The 27,673-nt window shown below is 33.6% G+C and overlaps 1 protein-coding gene across 2 annotated transcripts; it reads right to left on the bottom strand.

Annotated features, from left to right (window-relative positions):
• Positions 1-27,673, bottom strand: KLHL28 (kelch like family member 28). Of its 2 annotated transcripts, none has more exons than XM_060142967.1 (5): positions 27,580-27,673; positions 10,857-11,755; positions 8,140-8,583; positions 5,959-6,167; positions 1-4,826 (listed from the first exon to the last, which is right to left on the bottom strand). In XM_060142967.1, exons 2-5 carry the CDS (start codon positions 11,753-11,755, stop codon positions 4,663-4,665), a joined length of 1,716 nt encoding a protein of 571 aa, XP_059998950.1. In that variant the 5' UTR covers positions 27,580-27,673; the 3' UTR covers positions 1-4,662. The 2 variants fall into 2 exon arrangements, with proteins under 2 accessions (XP_059998950.1, XP_059998958.1); XM_060142975.1 differs by lacking the exon at positions 27,580-27,673 and adding an exon at positions 27,339-27,462.

Raw genomic sequence — 27,673 nt, 5'->3', positions numbered from 1 at the left:
TTGTTTCTCAAATTTATTTTTAATATTTCACATTAAATGAAATTTAACCATACTCAGTACAGAGCATTACCACAATAGTACACACAAAGAACTTTAAAAATAAAAGACAAAAGAACACAACCTTCAACAAGTTAAATGCCACTTTACTATGTAAACAAAAATAAAACCCTGATGCTAAAAAGATACATATTCAGAGGTAAAATACATATACAAAGACATTTAAACATTAACATAATCCACAACTAGATCACATTCTTTGCAAGAGAGTACAGATATTAGTACTCTACATCTACAAAATTTCAAAATCCTGTTAAAATCAAAACCATCTCTGGTTTATGATACAGCACAATTCATAAGGCAAAAATATAGGCATTATCATCCAGTTCTTTAATTTCACTCGTTTTTAAGGCAAACTTGGAACTTTTTGCTTAGGATTTTAAAATAAATGGGACTTAACACATGATAACTTGACAAAATTAACAATAAATTATCTCTAGTTAAATATGTATAAAATAAAAAGATATGGATAACAATTTTTCTCTCTGCAGAGATGTAAACTGGATTTTTGACTCCATATTCACACCAGGAAGAAAACCTGTAAACCTGTAATATTTAAAATTTATTGTATTCCTCACTCTTCAAATGTGAATCAATACTGAGTCAATATACTGTAAGTGAAAATCTAATAAACATCCAGCCACAGAATAATTGTATCTAATTAAATCATGTCTAACTAAAGTGCTGTCTTACAAAGGAAAAAAAAAGGTTAAGAAGTAGAACTGGATGTTAACTTGACGTGTGACATCTTTATAAGTTATTAACTTTCAAACTACAGAGGTTATAGAGGTTATCACAAGTTTATTGAACTTTAAGCAGTGTATTTATTGTAGAATCTGATTTTCCTGAAAATGAGCACTTCGGTGACAATACCAGAAATCAAACACCAAAACTGAAAACAAACAGCATTATATTTACATATATTTCCTTCAATGTTAGCCAGAGCCTTGATAACATAATATTATTTTAAGTTTCTATAATTCTGTTTTTCTACTAGAAAATATATTATCCAATTTTAGGAAAGTTGGAGTTCTATAAATATTAGCTTTTAAATAATTCTCTTTCATGTCAATAAAACCTAATTGGACGCTAGAGGACACAAATGTTTATACATAAATTGGATCTCCAATCACTTTTCATGATGTCGGAAATAAGGAATTAGATTCACACTTTACCATAATAGTTATTTGGGTACAGGTCTCCCTTACTATATTTTACTCTTTGGGTGAAAAGACTATATCTTATTTATATTTCTAGCCCCCATAGCATCTAGCACAGTATCCCATATAGTAGACCCTCCATATTTGTCAAGTTATCAAAATAATTTTTCAAAACCTAATGCCAGGGCTTCCCTGGTGGTGCAGTGGTTGGGAGTCCGCCTGCCGATGCGGGGGGCGCGGGTTCGTGCCCCGGTTCGGAAGGATCCCGTGTGCAGCGGAGCGGCTGGGCCCCTGCGCGTCCGGAGCCTGTGCTCCGCAACGGGAGAGGCCACAGCAGTGAGAGGCCCGCGTACCGCGAAAAACAAAAACAAAAACCTAATGCCATTCTCCTATTACTTTGATACCACGTCCTAAAATGTAATATTCATTCATGTTTAAAACAGTATTATCAATAATATATGGAATTTATATAACTATCCTTTGGGTTACATTAAAAATCACTTGAGTTCTATTACTATATTTAACAAATATTAAATAGCCAAACATTTCTAACAGATTAGGTCTTCATAACATAATTATAGAAGGCAATTATCTTCTAAATGATTAAATTAATTTCTATTTCCCACTGTTACTTTTTTCCAAAATAGTTCTGGGCAATCTTAAATAGCTTTCTCCTCCTTGCCTGAGTATATAAAATTATTTCTAAAATCTTTAACCCTGGGAACATTAATCAAACATTTCGAACCTTGTTAACACTAGAAATGTGGTGTTAAATTCACAATTTGTTAGCAAAGTATTCATGATGAAACTTCTCACAAGCTGAATGAGAAGGCTCTATTGTAAAGTTACCAGCTGTCAGGTCATAATACCTCTGGTTCTTATGCACAATTAAGTAGGTTTAGCAAACCTAAAATAAATATTTCTAAATTTGGGGTTTTTTTTTCTTTTCCTTTCACAGGGTTTCATAATTTGTTCTCTAGTATATTGCTCTTACTACTGCCCAAAATGTTTCATATTTAGTCTTCACTGAGATGAAATTTGGATTCTTCCAAAACAATGATCAACTTATGTCTTTGGTCTAATTTACCAAATGATTATATATTTTATACTAATTTGATAGTGGGAATGATATGTGAGGAAAACATTGTGAAAATAAAATGTATAGTATAGATCTGTTTACAATTAAAATAAATTTCTATAGTCTTTCAAATTCCCTTATCTTCTGGGGAGAGGGGCTTAAAAACAGTGTAATAGGATGTATTTAATAATTAACATTGTTAATGTTATCAAGAATAACAATTCTTTCTGATTGATATAAACAGAAAGAAAATTGAGATGGGGATTTAAAATTAAGTATGTGATGGAATCTATTTTAAATTGCTTTCTTTAAATAAAGTCTAGGCCAATCACAATAGTGCACCTTGTTTCTATTCAACAGATTTATTCAAATCGATTATAAAGTTATTGCTATATATCATTAAGTTATTCAAACAAGCAACATAGAAAATATTCAGACTGTCAATATTATTAGTAGCTCCTGTTGAGTTCTTAATTAGAAAGAGACTAAAAATCACTTGCAAGGTTTTATAATCTGTGCAAATATTTATAAAGCATGAAACTACTTATATGATTAAAGATGAGTTCACACAGTTTTGCAGTATATACTTAAGTCTACAACTGGCAGTTTATGGAAGAACAAGGAAAACTGAAAATTGCCTGGCTATAAATAGTTTTCAAGATATAACATATATGCTAAGAAATGAACCTATGTTTTATAATTACAAATGGCTTCTTAACAATAGTTCTGAACATTATGGCACTTAAGAATGCAATATGAACTTTTTCTTAGGAAACAAATATAGTTTTGTAGAGACTATAAAGAGATAGTGGGAAGTTAAAAAAAAAGAAAAGAGAAAGAAAAAATCAAGGGAAGGAAAGCAAAATGACTACAGTACCAAAAATACAAGTACCAACATCCTAATAAAATGCAAAGTAATGTATTCAAGATTAAGAGACATTTACTAAAACATGCAAAACAAAATGAATTAACCAGTTCTTTTAAATAAGCTGTCACCTGGGTAAAGCAAACAATTTTGCTTTAAAAGATCGTTTCTTTAGTCAAAGTGGAACTGAATTTAGAACCATTACTCAAGTAAACATCAAGTTCCAGTTTTCCTCAATAACTTTAAAATATTCAGTTACCTAAGAAATGTACAAAATAATGCTTAACTGCCTAGTGCTTTATATTTAATGCATATATTTCTGTTTTTAAGAAGGGCATATAACATCTAGCACAAGAAGAAAGAAGATAAAATGTATCTTTCTTTAAATCACTATTCAGGAACCATGAAAAGCATAACAGGCCATCTGAATGTTTTTTTGGATGTAAATATTAGTATAAACACTAACATTTTTAATAAGCACAAATGAACCAAGCTGGTAAAAATGAAAAATACTATCAAAACATGTCATGCATATCTCATATTTAACATCCAAAAGAACATTGGTATAGCCTTGTTACAGATCCTACAGTTAGCACCATTTTTATATCTGAATACTTTGAAAAAGCAAACAAAAGTCTTAAAAAAACTAAAATTATTGTAAGCATATATGAAAAAACTCAATGTGCACTAAGAGTGGTACTAAACATTTGTCAAATATTTACATCAACACTGGGAAGCCTGCTAGACTACTAAAAAAAAATTGAAACTGATATGCTTAACTCTTTCTATCCATGCTTAGCATACCATAGATGGGTAACTAAATTCATCCAGCATTAACCTGCCCATCTAAAAAAGGCATACACAGTAAGTATCTGATTGCTTAAAATAGGACCCGAAATCATGACAGTAAATGCATTTATCTTGCAAACTTATTACATCCCCAGCCCTAAAGCCATTTAGCAGTAAGAATATCCAGGTGACTCAGTATGGCATGTAATTTACAACTCTTAAAAGTACCAGAAAAAAAAAAAGCAGCCCTTTGTTTAAAATGTGAAGCATATGAATTTATATCCAACAGATAGTATCAGCACTCTGTCTAGTCACTCAGTATACTCCAGCATCTAAGTATCTCTCATCCCGGTAAAAAACGGTGCAGAACAAGGAGGGGGAAGAAAGCTAATTTTTTTTTAAAAAGCAGCAAGGTTTTCTCCACATGTACACTTATGAACATAAAACTATTCTATCCCAGTATTAGGGAAAAAAAGTGCACAATTCAATTGGCAAGATCGTTCCTTTTTTTTTTTTTCTTGGATTATCGATTCACTGTATAATCAAGAGCAACCAAAGCTACTTGTCAGTTCAAAGTACCCAACAAAACTTTGAGTCTTCATGCCATTTCAAGTTAAAAAGGAAGCAATGTAGCTTTTGGGCTTCAGAAAACTGGGCATCCTTTCATGCAGCACAAGGTTCATCACTACGCTATTTCCACAAGTCCACACTTGTCAAAGTGCAGTTAATCCAAAATTGCAGCGACAGTATATCATGCCAGCTGAATCCAGCCATGTATCTGAGATAGGGTCATATTTCTGCACGGTATTCAGATAGGAAGACCCTGAGTGACCACCCACTACATAAAGGTAGTTATCAATTACTGCAGCACCAACTCCTAGGAAAGGTGGGTAAAAATAGGGGAAAAAAATATGTTAACCATGAAGCAGACTTCGCACTAAATTAAATTTGCATTTAAATGTTTTCTTAAAATACATTTCAATAACCTATTATTAATTATACAAGCAATATAGCAATATGTGCTTAGTGGAAAACAATCCCTTAGTATATGTAAAAGAGCTGAAGCCTTCCTTCATCTCTCCTCAATCCTACTCTCCCTCTCTCCACCACAGTTAAATATTAAGAATGTAGTATATATCTTCCCATATGCTTTCTTCTCAATTTATATTTATATTTTTCAAAATTCATTAATTTTTGTTTTCAAATGTGTTAAAATTTTAAATATATATATAAACTATATAATTTATGCTTAAAAATTTTACTTTATATATATATAGTTCTAAAAAGAACAAGGCTACCCAAATATTTTACATTTTCATTGTTTTATGGTTTTCCTTCTCAATGGTACCACAGAAACTAATTCTAGTAAACAAGCCTTTCAATTTCCTTCGTATGTTTATTTTTCAGGAGTTTCTTTAATCATAAATGCAAGGAATACTCCTAAAGCATTTCCACCAGTAACTTAAAACGTTCCTTTTAAAATAATGTGATTTGAGTTTGGGTTTAAGGATAATTTCCTCAAAGGTGTATTTGTTTTTCTTTATGAAACCTGAAACCCAACTCTTTCTAGATCAACTATAACTATACCCCTTTAGGAGGAGAGAACATTTGAAAGTAATATACAGACTGCTGATGTACAATAAAAAACAAAATAGAACAACCCTAGGATCCTGGGTGTGTGTGCACGTGTGTGTGTAACATATAAAACAATTACATTTGTTACATGGACACAAAGAGCTTCTATAAGATACTTTCTATTATGAGCATTTCTCAAGATGTGTTGTAGAAGTTTAAAAAATAACAATATGCACATTGGCATATTAAAATCACAGTAAAAAAATCTATATAGTTTTGTCTAATCAAGTTGTCAGTCAAGTTTATCACAAGAAAAGTTTTTTCTGGACAAGTAATAATACTCTTACTGTTATATCCCAAGAAACTACTATTTCAAGAACATCACTATAAAAAATATTGTCCTATATGTTTAGAAATTGGTATGTTATTATTACCTGTTCTGGGTTCTTTCATTGGTCTACACACAGTCCACTGATTTTGATGAGGGTCATATCTTTCAATGCTTGACAAATGTGAAACACCATTATGTCCACCCACCACAAAAATAAAGCCTAGCATGACACCCACACCAAAGTGAATCCTTTTATCTGCCATAGATGCAACCATCTCCCAGGAGTCCTTACTTGGATCATAACGCTCCACACTGCAAATATTCACAAAAGAAAGAATTAATTCACATATCCTTTGTGTCACTCTTCCTACTAAAGCAACTAAAACCCACCAGAGTTTTAAAAGTGCAAACGGACAGATATAAAACAAGAGTAGTTTGTCCCAAATGTTCAGATTTTGCTGATAAAATCACAGGGATAAAAGCTTACCTTGTAGACTGGTGCAATAATAGCCATACCCTACTCTATTATATTGTACAAGCAGCAAGGTGTATTAAAAGCATGGAGCATCTGAAGTCAGAAAATCTGGGTTCAAGTACTAATATTACATACTTAGACCTATCACTTTGGATTTGTTTCTCCTGGATAAGTCATTTCCTGTAAACATGGGAATAATATAACCTCAAGGATTCATGAATAAAGTCCAATGAGTATGCATGTGAAAGGACTCTGAAAATCACAAACTGAATATAGATGGTTCCTAAAGATACTAAGGATTTTCCACACAGCTAAGGAAAAGGGAAGATGAAGAGAAGGAAAGAAAAGGAATTTTTTTCTTATAGGTGAATTCATGGTGACTAACTGTAAAGCAAACACTACATACTTCATAACAAAAACCGGCTAATCATAATGATTATCGTAATGATTATAATAATCAGAGTAATTTATGAGAATTCACAGATTTAAATAAAGTCTGTATGCCAGAGAATTCTTGGCATTTCCAAGTTGCATTATGGAAATTCAAATCAAATCAGAATTTCCAAATAAGCTTTCCTGGAAAATCCCAGAAGGTCTTTAAGCCTACACTTTCCCTGAAGGGGTGCAAAGGCAAGTTGGTTGAGCTTGTTCTGGTCCTAACCTAACTTCTCAAGAAAGCCTAAAGCATTTGAGAGTAAGTTCAGAATAGGGACTAGACTAGACTATAAGACTAAACTACAACTATTTCTGAAAGGACACCAGGATAAAAACCGTTAGAGCAAAATCACTAGACAAGAAAAATCCTGTGAAAAACTGTAACAAGAACTCAAACTTCAAAAGCATTATCTCAAAATTAAAGTACTTAACCTTTTATCTTAGAAATTTCTGTTAGCAGCTTTTCAAAAACTAGAAATGCATGTCTGGGTCCCAAATACTTTTCCTTCAACTAAAGGAACAATAAAAAGGGAGAAAAATTTAGCCTACACAGAAATAAAAATTTATAGATGAAATGCTGTTGTGTCATTACTTTCTCAGCCTGTTAACAAACCACCACATACTCTCTTTTATTAAAATGCTCACGATAAATAAAACACATACCACTATTAGAGATATAATACTATTAGAGATAAAATCTTTGGAAGATCGACTTTCAACAAAGGTTCAGAATTATGATTAATTTTCCATATAAGCACTTTATGCTTTTGTTTTTCTTATATATATATTTCTCCTTTATTCAGAGAATACTATAAAATACAGAAATCTCACATTTAAATTTCAGCACAGCTCAGATACATAATGATACATGTATGATTACAGAATAAGAATCCAGAACGGAATATTTAAATAAGGCTTAAAGTTTATGATGTGTTATAATATTGTGTAAGCATATAGAAATTACATTTTCTACTTTTTTATTCTACTAAACAACATAGTAACAGATCATCCATCCATACACACACATACAGACACACACATTTATACATACACACACCACCCCAAATCTAAAGTTATCTAACTTCATCTTATTTTCAGATTTCTGAATTCTAAAATCTAGTCCATTTATATTGAATGAATGAATGTAAAATTTAATAAAAGGGATTTGAGTTTTCAGTTTGTATTAAATCTCCATGTAAACCAATTACAATTATACTTGTGGAGCGGTTAAGTTTCCCAAATGTCTATCAATATTACTTTAAAAATTAAAAAGGGAAGTTCATTCATATACACAAATTGTTTAAAATCCAGAAATCATTGTTAATGATACTTTAAAAAATCTACAAGCATATACAACTTGATTAAGTTAAATACCTGTTCATGTGGGCAGGACCATACCCACCAATGGCATATATCATTCCATCCAACACAGCTGCGGCAAAACAACTTCTTGTTGTAGTCATTGGTGCCACAGGTTGCCACTTTCTTACTTTGGGAATATACTTCTCTACTGATTGTAAATAAGACTGTCCATCATAACCACCTAAAGCATAAAGTTCTCCTGCAAGTACCACTACTCCAAGGGTACTTCGGCTCTCATTCATTCTCTCAAGAGAAGTCCAGGTATTTGTATCAGGATTCCAGCATTCGACTGAATTTTCATGTTTTCTGATAGTGATGCCAGGACGCACGTTAGTTTCAATACCACCTATAACATACACTTTTTGGTCTAAAACGCATATTCCAAATTCATAGCGAGGAATGTTTAGGGGTGCCAAACCAATCCAAGAGTCATTCTGAGGAAAGTACATCTCCACACTAAAGAATAAGCAGAAAAAATTAAATTTAAAACATCAAAATGGCCCATAAACAATATCTGGCAAAACTGAAGATACACGTATGCTCTGATACAGCAATTTCATTCCTGTGTATCTACTCTACTGAATGCCTATCACAGCCAGTTTTGCAAAAGAACACAAATAGAGAAAGGTTTACAGCAGCTCAACACAGTCATCTATCAAAAGGAGAATGGATAAATAAGATATGGTATACCCACCCCATGACAAAACAATTCCATTCTTAGATATGCACCCAACAGAAATGCACACATATGTATATGTACAACAGTGTTCGCAGTAGCATTATTTGTAATAGTTGAAAACCGGAAACAATCCAAATTTTTCATCAACCATAAAATGGATAAGTAAATTGTGCATATCATATAAGAAAATACTATACAGCAATGAAAATGAACAAACTACAACTACATGTAACAGCGATGAATCTTACACATATAATGTTGAGGGAAACAAGCCAAATTCAAAAGAATATATTCAGTATAGTTTCATTTCTATCAAGTTCAAAAACACTTCTAATCTCTAGATTAGAAATGAGGGTGGTGGTTACCTTTGGGGAGGACAGGGAGGGACCTTAAGGGTGGTTTCTGGGTGTTGTTCATGTTCTTTTCTTGAAATGGTTTGTAATGTTTGCTTTGTGATAATTCATTGAGCTGTACACTTGGAATTTGTGGACTTTTCTGTATATGTGAAACATTTCAATTAATTTTCAGTCATCATATTCATAGTAGAAAGAAAATGTTGTATTATGTCCATCTACTATAATACCATACGCCAACGAAACTAAATGAATTATTTCCTCATGCAATCTCAATTTCATAAACTTACTGCTCAATGATAAAACACATCTCTGAAGAATATACATGGTACCACTGCATTTACATAAAAATGTGTAAAACCTAACTATATACTGGGGCACATATAATATGTGGTAAAATTATAACAAAAAGCAAGAGAATAATACATTAAAAACTCAGAATACTGGTTACTTCTGGGGGAGAGAAGGAGATGGCATCAAGGAGGGGCACAAGGGAACTTTAAAGCTATTGTTAGCCCAATCTCAACAATACTAGTTTTAGACCACAATTAAAATGTACACTGAGACTTTTTAAAAGATAAAGGACATATCAATTGACATTGATAAAACATCAACAGTTTCCTCCTATTGGAGGAAAGAAATGCAATCTACCCAATGTTTCAAAATATTTTAGAATGTTAAATATTCTAATATTTATTCTAATATTTAGAATATTAAATATTAAAGAAATAAATTAAACATAAAAGTTTTCATAAAGCAATCCCATTTAAGGGAAAAGGAAGGTAACATCCAGCTATATTTTCAATGTATAAAAGTTATTTGTATAACACAACATTGTTAATCAACTATACTCCAATATAAAATAAAAATTAAACAAATAAACAAACAAAAAAAGTTACTTGTAGAATGCTCTAAATCAATGATGGCCATGGGCCAAATTCAGCCCACCAGCTACTTTTGTAAGTACAGTTTTATTGGAACACAGCCATGCTCATTTGTTTATGTATTACCTATGGCTGCTCTTGCACTACAATGGCAGACTTGGGTAGTTACAACAGAGACCATATGACGGCGACAAAATTTAAAATATTTACTATTTGGCTCTTTATAGAAAAAGTCTGACAACTCCTACTCTAAATTATCAGAAAAGAAAGCACTTTTTACTACTGTTGTTAAAAAAATATTTACGCTGAAGAAAATAAATTGCATGTAAAGTCCATGATTTATATCAATATCCTGTTTTTTTTATTTTTTTGGTGGTTACTCTGATTAACTGTATTCATTCAAACATATTCTTGTCCCAGTCTGCTCTCATCACAAATTCCTAGCTCTCCTCTTTAGCATTTTTTGATATAGCTAGCAATAATAAATCCCCTCTGACCTGGTCTGACTCATATAAAGAAAGATGTAAATGATTTCACAAAGGAAAAAAGGGCATAAAATGGAAGAAAAGTTCATGAATAACCAGGATGGATAAAGTTTGTGCACTGGGAGGGAGGAGAGGTATTTAAAATTGAGAGTGTTGTAGAGAATGGACGACAATGTGATTAAAATAATCAGGTAAGTGATTTAAAAAGAAAACAACAAAAAGAAGCAAATAAACAGGAAAATCAAACTATTTTAAAAATATAATAAATTAGCAAATTTTAAGAGTATAAAATCTATTAGCATCAATCCTTTAAAAGCCTTCTATTTACCTATCCAAACAGGCAAACAGTCCAGATTTTCCTCCTACTGCACAAAGTACTTTGGGAGCACAGCGAGGTCGTGTCATCAAGACTGTCTGATGAGACAGTCTGTGTTCAGGCATAAAGTGGTACTTCAGAGCTTCATTCAAAAGATGTTTACAAGTGCGATCGTCACGAATAAGATGATTTGCTTCATATAATCTAGTGAGAAACTTAACACTCAGCAATGGTAATCGTACACTGTTAAGTAGCTGTGCTAAGTATTTCTGGCGTTCTTGGACGTCATACTTGATCCAAGACTCAAGTGCATAAAAAACAGTCTCTTCAGTAGCTACATTCAAACAGTCATTGGAAACAATTTCATCCAAATCAGCATGCGTAAGCTCAAAAAACTCTTCAGTCTGGCAAACTGCTTCAAAATTCTGGCATATGTATTTAGTGGCTGCCAAATAAAGGTCATGACAACCATATGTCTCTGCAAAGCGAGAAATTCCAATACAATTACCAGGATCAAGTTGGCTTTCAAGAAATGCACAACATTCTTTCAGGACAAGTTTTATCTGGAGTAGGTTTGCTGCTGGAAGGAGAGATTCAACTGTGTCCTGTGAAATAAAAACAGTCCCTGTATAGGCATATTCCACAATGGCCTGGAGAGCAGTTTCATCAATGCATTGAAACTCAACCTCACTGTTCTCTTTTTCAGAAAGGTTTCCAGTAAACATAGCTTTGAAATATGGGCTGATGCTGGCAAGTACCACTTTGTGAGCATGGATTTTAACATCACCTACTCGAAGAATGATGTCACAGAGTTCGTGATGTTGACGAAGAAGATTCAAGCCCTGTAGAAGTTGTTCAGAATGTAAGTGGGTTAAGTTAGCAAGCATGTAGGTCGGGGATGTGTGGTCCATCTACAGAAAAACAAAAAGCATGAATAGTTATTTCAAAATAACCTTGCAAATGATTACTTTTACAGGTAGCACAAAATAACTGAGATTTGTTGTTTATCTGCATGTTTGTTGTTTTTTAAATACTAAATACTAGACAGAGGCTTTTAGAGTTAGAAGGGAAGTTAACAATCATTCAACTCCTTTATTATAGATATTAAGCACACTCCGTGCTTCTGGAAGATGAACAAGATTAAAAATAGAAAAGAAGAAAAGAGACTAGAAAGAAAAGAAGAAGAAAAAGTGAGAGGCAGTAAGGACTGGGGTAGGTTAAATAATTGTTCCCCCAAAAGACATCTGCATCCTAATCCCTGGAAACTTTGAATGGTACTTTTATGGCAAAAAAAAAAAAAGATTGTGCAGATATGATTAAGGATTTTGAAATGGGAAGATTATCCTGGGTTATCTAGTTGGGCCCTAAGTGCAATCACATGTACCTTGTAAGAAGGCAGAAGGAGATTTGACACAGACAGGAGAAGAGAAGGTAATCTGACCACAGAGAAAGAGATTGGACTGATGCAGCCACAAACCAATTAACATTGGCAGCCACTAGAAGCTGGAAGAGGCAAGGAACACAGTCTTCCCTAGAACCTCCAGAGGGCACAGAGCCCTGCCAACACCTTAATTTCAGCCCAGTGATAATAATTTCAGACGTTTGGCCTCCATAACTGTGACAGAATAAAGTTCTGTTATTTTAAGCAACTGAGTTTGTGGTAATTTGTTATAGCAGCCATAAGAAATCAACACGTGGATACTTCAGAATGGCTCATAGCAGTTGCTTAGAATAGATGAAAGGAATATAAGACATCTACACAATATGAACTCTTTCCTGTCTCATTCATACCTCAAATACAAGTAATGGGGATAATTTTAAAAAGCAGAAAATTTGGTTCCTATTTTAAAAGTATTATCAAATAGACTTAAAAATTCTGAACATTATTAAATAAAATAAATCTTGGTAGGACTGGGAGAGTATAGCACTTCATTCCTATGCATTTTTAAGTGCAAATATACAAATATTAAAACTTTTATCTTCATTAAGAACATCATCATTTCACACTTGTTTCATTTGAATTTTATGTCCATTAACAAATTTTGTTAACATGACCACATTATAGCTGATATCACCAGCCTCCACTTCTGATCTCTCCAACTAATCTTGCACACATCTAACAGAATAATTCTCAATCAGGGTATCGACAAGTCTCAAGAAACTTGTTGGTCTTCCAGTAGGTACTTTATTCCAGAACAGAATATTGGTAAGAAAACAGCAACCAGAAGGTACATGTTTAGATCTGGGTCTGTTCTTTTTACTTACTATAGTGTTGACCTCTTAAACTTGTTTAACTTCTTTTAGCCTCAGTTTAATGGAAAAAGTTAACATCTAGACTGAAAAGAGAAAAATGAACAATAGGAAAGCAAGTAGATATAGCAAATAAGTGACAGGATTAAGAAAGTAGTCCTAGCTACTTTACATATTAACTTTACCTTATCTTCATTTTCCTTATCTGTAAAGTGAGATCATAATAATACCTGAACTATATATATCTCACAAGGTTTTTGAGGATCAAATTAGATAATGCACAGGAACATATAACAAACTGTAAGAGTTATGAGTACAGGGTACTATGGTGAGGCAACAGAAATGTAACAGTATCAGCGAAGAACAGGGACCTTGGAAATATAATGAGTTTTAGTTCTAACTGGGTCATATACTATTATATGGAATTGGTACATTTCTTAATCTAAGTATTAATTTTTTCATCCATAAAATAAGAATACCTCCCACTTATCTCAGAAGGTTACATGAAAATTGTTCTGTAAAGTTTAAAGTTCCACACAACTTGAAGTGCTATGAATACAGCACTTAAGTCTCATTCTCTTCTCATGATCCCCACTTTCACTATTTCCCATTCTTTCCATAATGACCTTTCATTCCAATAAAGCTCATGTAATTACTACAGCTCTATATAAATATTTTCTTACATTTGCCAGATTTTGCCTATAAACTTTCTCCTCTCCCGTGTTCTTTTCATCCAATTCAAATTTTCAAAAGGCTGGTTCAAAATTAACTTCATCTGAAAGTCTATAAACATTTAAGTACTCAATTCCTTTACATGCAATTAATTTAATTATAAGTGCTGTTTTGTGAAACATACCCCTCTCAACTCTCATTTGTCTGATTCAACAAGAAGATGTTATTCAGGATGAAAAGTGAACAAACAGGAAAGGTGAATGATACAGAAAATAAGAGAAGGAAATGAAAAATGACACCTAGCTAAAACAATGAGATGAGAAAGGGAAATACAAGGCACACTGATTGGAAAGGAAGAAACAAAACTGTCTTTGTTGGCAGATGACATGACTGTCTAGGTAGAAAATCCAGAACAATTAAAAAAAAAAAACAAACCCAAGACAGTGGAACTAATAGGCAATTATAGAAAGTTTGCAAGATACAAGGTTAATATACAAAAGTCAATCGATTTTCTATAAACCAGCAACGAACAAGTGGCATTTGAAATTTAAAACATATAACCATTTACATTAACACCTAAAAATTGAAATACTTAGATATAAATCTAACAAAATTAGGTACGAGATCTATATGAGGAAAATTATAAAACTCTAATAAAAGAAATCAAAGAACTAGCTAAATAAATGGAGAGATATTCCATGTTCATGGATAATATGACTCAACATTATCAAGATGTCAGTTCTTCCTGACTTGCACTTCAGATTCAATGCAATCCCAATCAAAATTCCAGCAAGTTATTTTGTGGATGTTGCAAACTGATTCTAAAGTTTTTATGGGGAGGCAAAAGACCCAGAATAGCCAACTCAATATTGAAAAAGAAGAATAAAGTTGAACTGACACTACCCAAATTCAAGCATTATTATAAAGCTGTAGTAACCAAGATGGTGCGGTACTGGTGAAAGCACAGACAAACAGACCAATGGAACTGAACAGAGTCTAGGAACAGACCCGCATAAATACAGTCAACTGATCTTTAACAAAGCAGGAAAGGTAATACGATGGAGAAAAGATAGTCTTTTCAATAAATGGTGCTGGAATGTAAAGTAATAAATGAATCTAGACACAGGCCTTACTTATATCCTTCACAAAAATTAACTCAAAATGGATCACAAACCTAAATGTAAAATGCAAAACCATAAAACACTTAGAAGATAACGCAGGAGTAAATTCTAGATGACCTTGGGTATGGCAATGATTTTTTTTAGATAAGACACCAAAGGTACAATCCACACAAGAAAGAATGATAAGTTGGATGTCTCTATAAAACAAAACAAAACAAAAAACCACAAAAAAGCTTCTACTTTGGGAAAAACAATGTCAAGAGAATGAGAAGACAAGCCACAAACTGGGAGAAAATATCTGCAAAAAACCACAACTGATAAAGAACTGTTATTCAAAATAAACAAAGAAATTTTAAAATTAAACAAGAAAAGTAACAATCTGATTAAAAAATGGAATAAAGACCTTAACAGATATCTCATCAGAGAAGATACAGATGGTAACTAAGCAGATGAAAAGATGTTCAAGATCATGTGTCATGAGGGAACTGCATATTAAAACAACGACATACTACCACACACCTATTAGAATGGTCAAAACCCAGAATACTGAGAACACCAAATGTTGGACAGAATGTAGGGCAAAAGGAACTTTCATTCATGGCCGTGGGAATGCAAAATTGTACAGCCAGTTTGGAAGACACTTTGTTAGCTTCTTATAAAACTAAACATACTCTTACCATACAATCCTGCAATCGCCTTCCTTGGTATTTACCCAAATGAATTGAAAACTTATGTCCACACAAAAACCTGCACATGGATGTTTATTGCAGCTTTACTCTGAAGTGCCAACACTTGGAAGCAACCAATATGTCCTTCAGTAGATGAATGGATAAACTATGGTACAACAAGACCATGAAATATTATTCAGTGCTAAAAGAAATGAGCTGTCAAGCTATGAAAAGACATGGAAAAAATGTCTTATCAAGTAAAAGCAGCCAATCAGAAAAGGCTATATACTGCAAGATTCCAATTATATGACATTCTGGAAAAGGCAAAACTATGGAGACTGTAAAAATATCAATGGTTGCTAGGAGTTAAGGGGGACGGAGGATGAATAGGCAAAGCACCCAGGATCTTTAGGACAGTGAAATTACTCTATATGATATTATAATGGTAGATATGTATCATTATATATTTGTCCTAACCCACAGAATACAGAACACCAAAAGTGAACCTTATGGTAAATTATGGACTTTGGGTGATAATGACATGTCAATATAAGTTCATCAATTGTAACAAATGCACCACCGTGGTGGTGGACGTTGATAATGGGGGAGGGTACACATGTGTTGGGAAAGGGTGTAAATGGGAAACCTCTGTACCTTCCTCTTAATTTTGCTGTGAACCTAAAACTGCTCAAAAAAAATAGTCTTTTGAAAAAGTAAATTAAAAAAAAAGGAGACCTAGCTACCTTATAAGTTCACATCTCTCCCAGACCAAACAATTATGTTCCAAGATATTTAAAAGAACCTGTGAATGAGATCCCTGAATCATTGCCAGTGCCACAAGACAGCAGACTATTTTCAAAACTAAGAGTGTAATTTCTACTAAAATTCTGGTAAGGTTAATGTTAATTTCAGATAACACTTTAAAACAAAGGATCAAAGGTTTGATAATGTGAATACTTAGAAGAGGATGTAGTGATCTCTAAGACTAGGATGCATGAGTTAACAAGAAGACGTGTCACAGATTAATCTTTTTTTTTTTCTGATGTATTTAGAAGACTTGCAGATCAGAAAAATATACAATGTTTAACTAGATACTTGTAAAGAATTTTATAATGCTTTTATGATTTTGAGAACAAAACCAAAAAATATAAGCTAGTTCAGTTAACTAAATTAGCAAGTGGTTGGACAACCACACCAGAGTATATACTACTTAATGAAATGAGGTCCACCTGGAGGGAGGTTTCTGATGGTATATCATAAGGCCTAGATGAAGATACTGCAGGCAGGCTCTTCAGCTTTGCAGATGATATGAAGCTGCAGAGGACAGCAAATACATCAGCTAACAAAACATGGATCCCAAAAGACCTGACATCTAATAAGAAGAAATTTAAGAGGGATAAATGTTAAGATTCTATAGTGGATTCCAAAACAACTATACAAGTACAGAAAAAGAGAGAAAAGACTCATCTGTAGGATGTGTTTAAAGGGTTTAGGGATTTTAATTTTAGTAATACTTTAGCACACTAATCTTATGGAGGTTTAAGGTGCGTTAATAGAACTATAATATACAGAACTAGAGAGGAGACATTCCACTTGGCTCTGCAAATGTCAGACCACATCTGGAATACAGATTTGGAGTACCATCCTTTAAAAGGGATCTAAACAAAGTAAAAGGCCTGATGAAGAGAAGAAATTCAAGACATCTTATGGGTGTTGAGTCAAAAAAAAAAAAAAGGAAATCTGAGAGTTATGTGAAAAACCAAAGGGTGAAAGTTACTCAGTAATAATACAATAATATAGGATTGTTTTGAGGATTAAATGCATTTATGCATATAAAGTGCTTAGAATAGTGCCTATCACTTAGTAAGCTCATGATAAATATCTTATTTATTAATAAGTTATCTTATTACTAGTGATTTTTTTTATGTTGTTTGCTTAAGAGGTATTTTGCTTTCTATGTTGTACCATCTCTTACTACTGGGTAAGAAATCTACTTTGTACAAGGTACCATCTTTGTACAAGATGTCAGTGGACATCTTGGACCACACAAAGTATTGAAGAATTGTTGATTCTCAAATCAAGTTAATGAGTTATTGGTTAGATTCATTTTTAGTATAAATAGAACTCATACAGTAATAGACCTTTATACTAATTTTTGTATATCCAATTCAAGACTGGTAAATTACCATCAACATGATATAAAAGCATACTACAATATTGATTTGTAAATATACATACACACACATATATATGTACACATGCAACACATAAAAGAACATATGTTTGTGTATATATGACACATATCCAGATATGCAGGATGGTATAATTTTAAGAGACTGGGCTCTGGAATCAGGTTCCTAGGGTTACAATATTGTTTATACTATTTAATAGCTATGTGACCTTGGGAAAGTGGTCTTAAAGTCTCCGTTTTCTCATCTGTAAAGCACAGACAAAATAGTACACATAGCACTCAATAATCATTAGGTGCTATTTATTATTATCATTATCTTCCTTAAGAAGACTCGGTTTTTGCCAGCTAAACCCATGTGACTCCCTTCCACACTCACCAAAAACGGAACAAAGCTTACTTACTGTCAAATGAATAAATACAAACAGGGCAAGGCCAAAACCTGACTAATTTGACCAGAAAAGATACAGCGAGCCACTTTTAAATTTAAACAGTTTATTACTTACAGACAGTGAAAGAAGACTAAGCTCCCTGGATCCTTGTCCCACATACTAAAAAGGACAACATAGAAACAAAAGGGGCTGGACGGCAGCAATACAAGTTGTGAAGAACCCAAACTACAGCAGCAGTAGTTTTATATTCCGGAGCTCTATTCTGCGGGGCAGCGGGACACGAAAGTCCCATACCTCATCACACCAGGGAGGTAAAGAGAAACTGTCTCACGGCAGACTCCCAGGGGTGACAGAGAGGTAGGTCAGAGATGGCCTTGCAGCAGCTCCTTAAAGACCATCCATCCTCTCATGTTCCAGGAGAATCACAAGGTGTTCCAAGACTCAGATAAGCTTCAGTCCCACAGTCCAAGCTTTTGCCTATGTGGACACATGCAATGTCACCAGAATGCCACGATGAAGCTATTCCCCTACACTTATACCCTCTGTAGTATTTTTCCTTTATCTCACTTTCCTATTACCCCCCAAAATAATAAAAATGATCAAAGGTTTAAAAACCACTCAAGAAGGATACTGGTAAAGATGACTTCATAAAAGAAAACCCATACATATTTCTATCATTGTACTGGATTCAAATGACATGATGTTTAATCCCTTTAAGTATTGAGAATAAAGTTTAAGAGATTATACTCTTAACATGTAACCAAAACAATTTGAACTAAGAACTTTAAAAGGGCAAGGTAAATATAGGGAACTTAAAATGAATTACATTGGAGGTTTGCCATAACATCATTCTTAACATTTTAAATTTGACTCCTTTTCTCTCTCAAGAAATCTGACTTAAGAGAAATTAACAGAACTTTAAAAAAGAGAGCTTTAAAACAATGGTTCTCCAAATACGATCCTTGCACCAACAGCATCAGCATCACCTAGGACCTGCTAGAAATGCAAATTCTAGAGCTCAACCACACATCTAAGGAATCAGAAACTAAGGAAGGGGCAGCAATCTGTGTTTTAAGAATGCATTAGTATTTTTATGCATGCTAATGTTTGAGAATTGGTTAAAATATTTCCAGCACAAGTGTAACTGCTTAAAAATTATAGCAAATTATAACTGTTACTCCTTCAAAATTATGAATTACAACTGTGACTATACTTGGTTCTTAGCTATTTACCCGTAAATGGCTAAAGATAACTCACAGAAGCAATAATTCCTAATCTTCAAAACCTAACCTTTGTCAGTTTTACACTGGCAGTTTCATTTATCTCAGTAACAACCTTGTGCAGAATGAAGAACAAGTACCATAGAAAACAGGAAAGAACAGTGAGGAAAAGTGTGAATTTCAGGGCCAGAGAGATTAGTGGGTTCAAGTCAACATTTGACTACTTAATAGCTGTAGACTTTGGGCAAATTACTTATTCTAAACCTGAACTTTCTCAACTGTATAATTTGTTGTGGATTAAATAGAATGGTTTGGAGAAACAAATCAATGGTGAAAAATAAAAAATACAGAAATAGATAATTTAATATATGCAAATTTAGTTTATGATAAAGGCAGCATCTCAAAATCAGTGAGGAAAAGAGGGACTTTTAAATAAACATGTTGGGATAACTGAGCCTCAGAAAAATAGATAAAATCAGATCCCTTCCACATATCTATGCCACGATAAATTCCTTATGGATCAAAGGTATAAATGTAAAAAATGGAATCATACAAGTATTAGAATAAAATGGAGTGAATTCCTCTATAACTTGAGATTAGAGAACAGTTTCCTAGCTATGGTACAAAACCCAGGGGCAGTAAGTTAAAAAGTAGATCAAATCAATTACATTAAAAAACTTTGAATAGCTAAAAAAATCATAAGCAAAGAACAAAGTATAAATGAGATTGAGAAAAAAATTACAATATATATAAAGGATGTATCAGCAATAAATAAAACATTCCTAAAATACTCTAGCCCTATAGAAAAATTAGGCTGAAGAAATGAACAGATGGTTAAAAAATACAAATGGTTCTTAAGTATATGAAAAATCACTCAACTTCAGTTATAATCAAATGAATTAAAACTATATGGAGTTAACAATTCTCTCCTGACAATATACTCTTGGTGAGGCTGTAAGAAAGAGGCACACTCATACATCCTTGTGGGAATGCTGAATGATACAGACCTCTGGAGATAAATTTGGTAAGTTTAGCAAAATTACATTTGCATTTACCCTTTGATCCAACAATCCTACTTCTAAGAATTTATCCAAAAAATACACTGGCAAAAAATATATAAAGACAAATGCATAAGGTAATAATTGTAGGTCTATTTGTACAAGCTAAAGAATAATACCTTATGCTTTTGTACTTTCATATTTGAGAGACCAAGAGGCAACTGACCAAGAATTTTACAACTCTAATGCCCACCAACCAAAGAGTGGCTGAAAAAAACTATGGCACATCCACACAATGGAGTACTATGCAGCTGTGAATAGAAATGAGGAATCTCTGCATATACAACTCTGCAGGATCTCCCTGATCCAAGCAAGGAAGAGTAATGTGTGTATAGTATGTCACTATTTATCTAAGAAAGGGGAGGTTACAAATATACATACCTACTTATTTTTTTTAAAAAAAAGGAAATATTACATGGTATATTTTTTAAAAGGTTACCTAACAGAGAAGGGAGAGAAAAGAGTGGAGAGGATAGAGATAGAAGCTACACATCTTTGAATATATCCCATTTATTGATTTGACTGTGGAATTAGGGAATTATTTTACACAATTATAAAGCAAAATTAAACCTTAAAAACACAATCCATAAGAAACTTGAAAATAAAAGGAAGCAAAGGAACCCAATGTTCATCTAGTTAGTAGCCTAACCATACCATTCCAAATAACCTTAAAACAGTAATTTGATAGTCCATCCCTAGTGGGGTATGCCCTAAAAATTTTTACACCACTTTCCATAATCACATTGTTGGTGAGAGTGTTATTTGTATTCTGAAACTGTTACTGTGCATTGCCACAATGCATAATTACATGACATTTCTAATTCTATCGTCCCTAGAGTCATTTGTGATCTGGGATTCTCAATATGGGAGAAGAGAAAGATGTAAGACTGAGACATTAAATATAAACCTTGTAGTCTGATTTTGAATTAAAAATATCAGAATATACAGAGAAACAACATTATATACACTAATACATATGTATATACATATGAAATATATGAGGTATACAAATGTACATTAAGAAAAAAATTGTATTTCCTAGCTCTACTGAAAAGGGCTAGAAATTACAACCAACCCAGTAGCAAAGAACACTCCTCCTAGCACCAGATGTGGTCCCTAAATATTGTTTCCTTCCAAGGGAACAGAACTCCTTGGAAAAATGGCTGATTCCAGACCTGGGGCAGAAAATGTCACCATAAATTTGGAATCTTTACATACTAGGTAGCAATAAAGCTATCAATGATGTCTAAGGTCATAAAAAACTTAGGAGCCAAACTGAATAGGCTTCTCATTAGTCAAAGAGATGGGACAAACTGATCATCAATTATAGTAACTGCAATTGATTAAAACACAGCAGACATGCTTAAATCCATGAGTTTATAACGATAATAAAATTACAATAATTTAAAAAAAGTGATCACCACTGGAGGATGCTAATGAATCAACTCATTATTTGAAACCTAGCAAATAAAGGGAAAGAATCAAGCATTTATCATGCCTTTCCTATAACAAATGTACCACTGGGTTACCAAATAGATGAGGATAAGTTTTTCTTTATAAAAGTACTCCAGTTATTAAAGAAGGAATGGTAGAGTATCACCATTTTACAATCTTAATGAATTAATAGAGGTAGGCATTGATTATGAAGGGCTGCTAATGTCACAAAAACAGAGACAACCAGACATCAGGGTCTTCTGATGGAAGATCATAATACCACCTATAAATACTTTTGCATACTCCCACTCACCACACACACCCCCCCCCAAAATCAAACATGTAGTCAACAGACTAGATCCAACTATTAATTTATAAGATATAAAGAAAACAGAAAAAGCATGTTAAACTATAACAGAAGGATGCAATCAGCAAAAACATCCTGTGAGAAATTTTATGGCATAAATAACGTAGACGGCTTCAACAAATAAATGGAAAGAAATAGGATGAAAATGAACCTACAGATTACTATAAACTTAAAAGACATTATCAACCAAATACAACCTGTGATTCATACAGGTGCATGCACACACATATCATATACATACACACACATACACACAACATTTAGGAGACAACTGGGAATTTTGTACCCTGACTGTATTATTGATTACATTAACTAATCACTGTTATTTTATTCTTTGTTGTTGAACAGTAATACCATAGTTTTGTTTTTAAGAGTTTTTATCTTTTACAAATACATACTGAAATATCGGTAGATAAAATGATGTCAGGGACTGGCTTCAAATTAATATAGGATGAGGGATTGGATAGAAATGGATATGATGCCATGAGTTGATACCTGCTGAAGCTGGGTGACAGGTACATAAGGGTTCATTACATTATTCTACAATTGCATGTTTATGAGATTTTGTACAGGAAAAAAGACATAAAAAAAATATATGGCACTAAACTTCACATAAGACTTACAGATGAAGAACCTGAAGTTCAGAGAGTTTAGATGAATTAACAAGATCACACAATTAGTTAAGACGTTACTGGGACTATAATATTTTCTTAACCTTAGAACAATGTTCTTTACATATTACATTAAAAAAATTACAATGCTGATCAGTGTTGACCTGCTTAAAATATTTACTGAACCAATTTATAATTGTTGCTATTCCTGATAAGACTAAATTATTCCATAAAGAGCATCTAGAATATCTTTGATTGCCATAATGTACCAGCTACTGTTCTAAGCTTTTTACATGTATTAACTCCGTTCATCCTCAGAGTAACACCATGAGATAGGCACCGTTATTATTATTATCCCCATATAACAGATGAAGAAATCTGAGGCACAGAGAAATTAAGCCTAAGGCAAGATTTAAACCTTTGCACTCTGTCTCCAGAGTTCTTAAATACTATGTTATACTGCCTCACTTATAAACTCATAATTTCTTTTATTTTTTATTTTTTTGCGGTACGCAGGCCTCTCACTGTTGTGGCCTCTCCCGTTGCGGAGCACAGGCTTCGAACGCGCAGGCTCAGCGGCCATGGCTCACGGGCCCAGCCGCTCCGCGGCATGTGGGATCTTCCCGGACCGGGGCACGAACCCGTGTCCCCTGCATCGGCAGGCGGACTCTCAACCACTGCGCCAACAGTGAAGCCCCAAAACTCATAATTTCTTAATCTTATTCAAGTTTTAACTCAAACAAGAAACTAGAAAGGTACAGAACAGAAACCCATAAAGGACAGATCATATACATATATATAAAATATACACACACACACACACACACACACACTATGTCGATCAGATACAAGAATACATCAGAGCTTTAAAATGAAATAAAGAGAGGTCCATGGAACAATCATTCCCTTCTGTTATTTATATAATAGTAGGATTGATTCTTCTTTCCCCAAATCCCTGCCATACTTTTTGGTTTTTAATTTTGGTACCATAAAACAAATACTTAGGAGTACTCTAAATCCAGGTAACTGGATTGATTAGTCAAAATTGAATAAATGGTATCCATTTGAAAAGTTTTAAAAAGGTAATAGCATTGTACTTCACTTCTAATCACATTCTTATTACATAAATATCCACAATATAAAGATAACATTAGATAAGTTTAAAATAAAATCAAACATTCCATAGTCTACAGCAGCTTCACAATTTTAGATTCTGAAATCAAGCTATTAAAGGTCAAGTTGTGAGTTAGTATACTTAATTGACACCTAAGCTACAAAACAGTGGTGCTGAAATCAGCTGGGAGGCAATCATCTGCTACAAAGAGAGCAAATAAATGGTCAAGAGAAATAAGAATTGTTTAAATTTCTTTCCCACAGTTCAATTTTCCTCACAGAAGAATTCAACTAATGATGGCATAATAATTTTGACAGTGAGCCTATGGAACAAGTTGGCATATTTTCCTTTTCTCTGAGATTGACTTTCATTATATCTAGAGAAACAAAAGTAAAATTAGAAGCCTGTTATAATACCAGTCATTATATCATAGGCTCCAAAATAACACAGAAGAAAGTAAGTCCCCAAAGCCACTACTACATCCACTGAAAGCTCTAAGTTACATAATTAAACCATCTACTGAAAAACTGGTTACAAAAAATGTGAAATCCTGTTAACAAACAGATTAGTGCTTAAAATGCAACCAAAAATTTTTTTTGTTTAAAAGTAGCATTTTGACTCAGAAATGCACAATGGATTTGGAGCATAAACCTAAGTAAATGAAATATAACACTGATACACATCAAGAAAAACTGTTTAATCCTACATGTATAAAAATAAGCTCATAATTTCTTAACCTTATTAAAGTTGTGACTCAAACAAGAAACCAAAAGGGTTCAGAACATAAACCCAAAGACGAAGATTAAAATACATATAATCAAATAATACATAATAATAGATATGAGTGATTAATGATGGAAAAATCTAATTTTATCCTATAGTTTCAACACTCTCCCCCACCAAAAGTTTTCCAAAGCTCTAAGCAAACAGCTAAATTGACTCATTTGAGTAATTACTTTCTGATGCAAACACCCACAAAATGTGCCACAGTACAAATGTAGATGATGTAAACTCAAAAAACTGTTGTGAGGATTCAGTGAGTTAATATTCATTAAGTACCCAGCAAAGTGTATGGCACACAGCAAACACTCAAATAATAGTGTAATTATAATTACTTGTTAATGTTAATAGCACCTTTCATTTCCAAAGCAATTCTTCACAATAATTTCTTAAACTATACAAAATTCTTAACAGTTTACAGAATTCAAACTGGTTTCCAATATTCCTGGATGTCTGTAAAATCTGAGTAAGAACAAGGAAAAAACTATAGTGGTTCATCCAACCAATTAATATTTTATTCTGACTGTGGAAATAAAGGATGCTTTCAGGGCAATTGCGTTTACCTTAACTTCAGCTCAAAAAATTAAGGTATGTATCAGAAACATTCCTTAATTTAACTAACTAATCCATTAATTTAAGTAAACTTTCTTGAACTTACTGAATTATTTTGAAATTATTATTTTAACTTCTTTTATCTGAATTTGCTATTTTCAATGTATTCTTAATTACTCCCTTTCAACTTTCAGAGGTGTACTATTAATACACCTAATAGTGTATTCCACTGTTGTGGAATTTGATTTAAAAATTTTTATCCTACCTCTCTATATGGTTAAATATAAAAGACTTTTCTAGTCAGTACACAATTCCTAGAATTCAAGAATAAGATTTTTTAAAAATCTACTTCATAATAGAAATAAACAGAATATACATTAATTGGCTGAAATTTATTTTCCACAAAATAACTCTAAAAGATAGTAATATATGGGGTGCTGATAAGGTCCCATTTCCTGGTCCCATCCACCATGAAGACTAATGCATCTTCCAAGTCTTCATCAAGGAAATTAAAGGTAACAGATATAAAATAGACTGCAATCTATAACATAGTGATCTACAGGGCCCTGAGAAAAGTGGTCAAAATGAAAACTCACCGTGCTTTGTTCCAAGGAAAAGGATATAACTAGTTGATTTAAGTATCCAAGCCCCTTGAAAAAGTATTCTTTATAGAGAGAAGGGGTAATTCTTAAGCTTCTACCATAATTTTGATGATGATATATAATTCAGGACTTTCCAAGTTCACTTTCTTTGTTCCACGATTACCACACAACTTCCCAAGTTCTTGCATACAGGAAAGAGTGCACTGGATTTTCAACCTGAAAATTCTGATTACTGGAAAGGGTTATCTTCTATTCCAACATAAACTGGCATTCTAATGTGTACATTCTGATGGGTACATCATTCTTTTAGTTAAGTCTGAATTGAGTTCCTGAAGTCTGAGCATACATGAGTAAAAGTATAAATTTGAACTTCTTACACTGGAAATATGAAAACTAGACATTCCTTCTCATTGACAACTTCTAAAATCATCTCTTGGTTTTCACTCCCCTGCCCTTACCCTGCCTCTAAAATTAAAAAAAAATTTTTTTTCTTTTTAGTTAAACCAAATTTAGGCAAATTCATTTAAACACCAAAATGACTAATTAAAATCAAAGTAACAACCTAGAACTTAAATCAAAACAGAAGGATGCATGTTTACACAAGCCCCATTTACATTTACTCTACTCCCAAAAGAAAGGGGAAAAAGAAAAAAGAAAAACCTATAATAATCAAATTGTGCTTTAAGACAACACCCAGAAGTTATTTTTGAACTTCCATTGTCCAGCAAAAATTATTTATAAAGTGGTTTGGTATGCTAAGACTTAAAAAAGTATTTAAGAGACATGTGGTACAGAACAGGGTAGGAACACTTGCATTTTAAGTGCATAAATTGTGGACTTCAAATGATAACAGACTTTTCTCACTGGGTCATTCAAAAGCAACTGTATTATTCCTTCCCAAAAATATTTTCTTCCACACTCCAAAGAACTCAGCCTCACACCAGGCATTCCAGCTCTTCAATTGTTTCCGCTTAAGTTTAATTACAAGAAGGAAAAAATGCTCACCAAATTCACAGTTCGCCTAAAACAAAGAAAAGTCTATTATCAACTCTAAATCTACAGGGCAGAATTCTCTTAGGACCGTGATGCCAAGAACTTCAACAGCAGCTGAAATTCTTTGCAGTCTCGGTTTCCAGGATACTGAAAGGCTGCAGAGACGCGGGAGGATCCTGCAGGGAGGCTGGGGCTGCGGAGGGAGCGGGAGAGGGGAAGGGGTGAGCCCCACAGAGGAACTGCATTAGACTTTGAGAACCTATGAGGGAAAGAAGGTTAGCTACAAGGAAAAACAGATTTATCTCCAGATCAAGTTCGTTTTCAAAGAGAACTTAAAGTGATGAGGATAAGGAAAAATGACAGAAAACCATTAACCCTCCAAAACCGGAGGGTAAGCGAAATAGGAAAAGGGGGTTGGGGGGGAGGGCGAGGAGAGTAAAGGCCTAAAACACCAGGATTTGAAAAAAAGTACGCGAGCTCTGAGCTTGGCCTTGAGCCGGATCTCCCGTCCCGGTAAGCGGACGGCAGGCGGAAAGGATCGCACTTAGGGCTGTAGATAGCAACGCGTTTACAACGGTTGAGCCCTGCACAAGAAGATGTCGCCTCTCTCCCTGCTTGCTCCCGTTCATTTCTTTACATCTTACTCCAGCACCAGCGGCACTCCAGCAGAACTCTGCCAAAGCCTGCGCCGCAGGACAGCAAAAGGAAAATACCTGAGTCCCAGGAATCACGCCCGCAGTAACAGGAGGAGGAGCCGTGGACAACGGGAACCCGGGCAAGATCCTATTTTGCCTTTAGTCAAATCCC

This window comes from Lagenorhynchus albirostris, chromosome 1, assembly GCF_949774975.1.
Source record: "Lagenorhynchus albirostris chromosome 1, mLagAlb1.1, whole genome shotgun sequence".
Taxonomy (NCBI): Eukaryota; Metazoa; Chordata; class Mammalia; order Artiodactyla; family Delphinidae; genus Lagenorhynchus; species Lagenorhynchus albirostris.
This window is presented reverse-complemented; position numbering and strand designations above follow the sequence as displayed.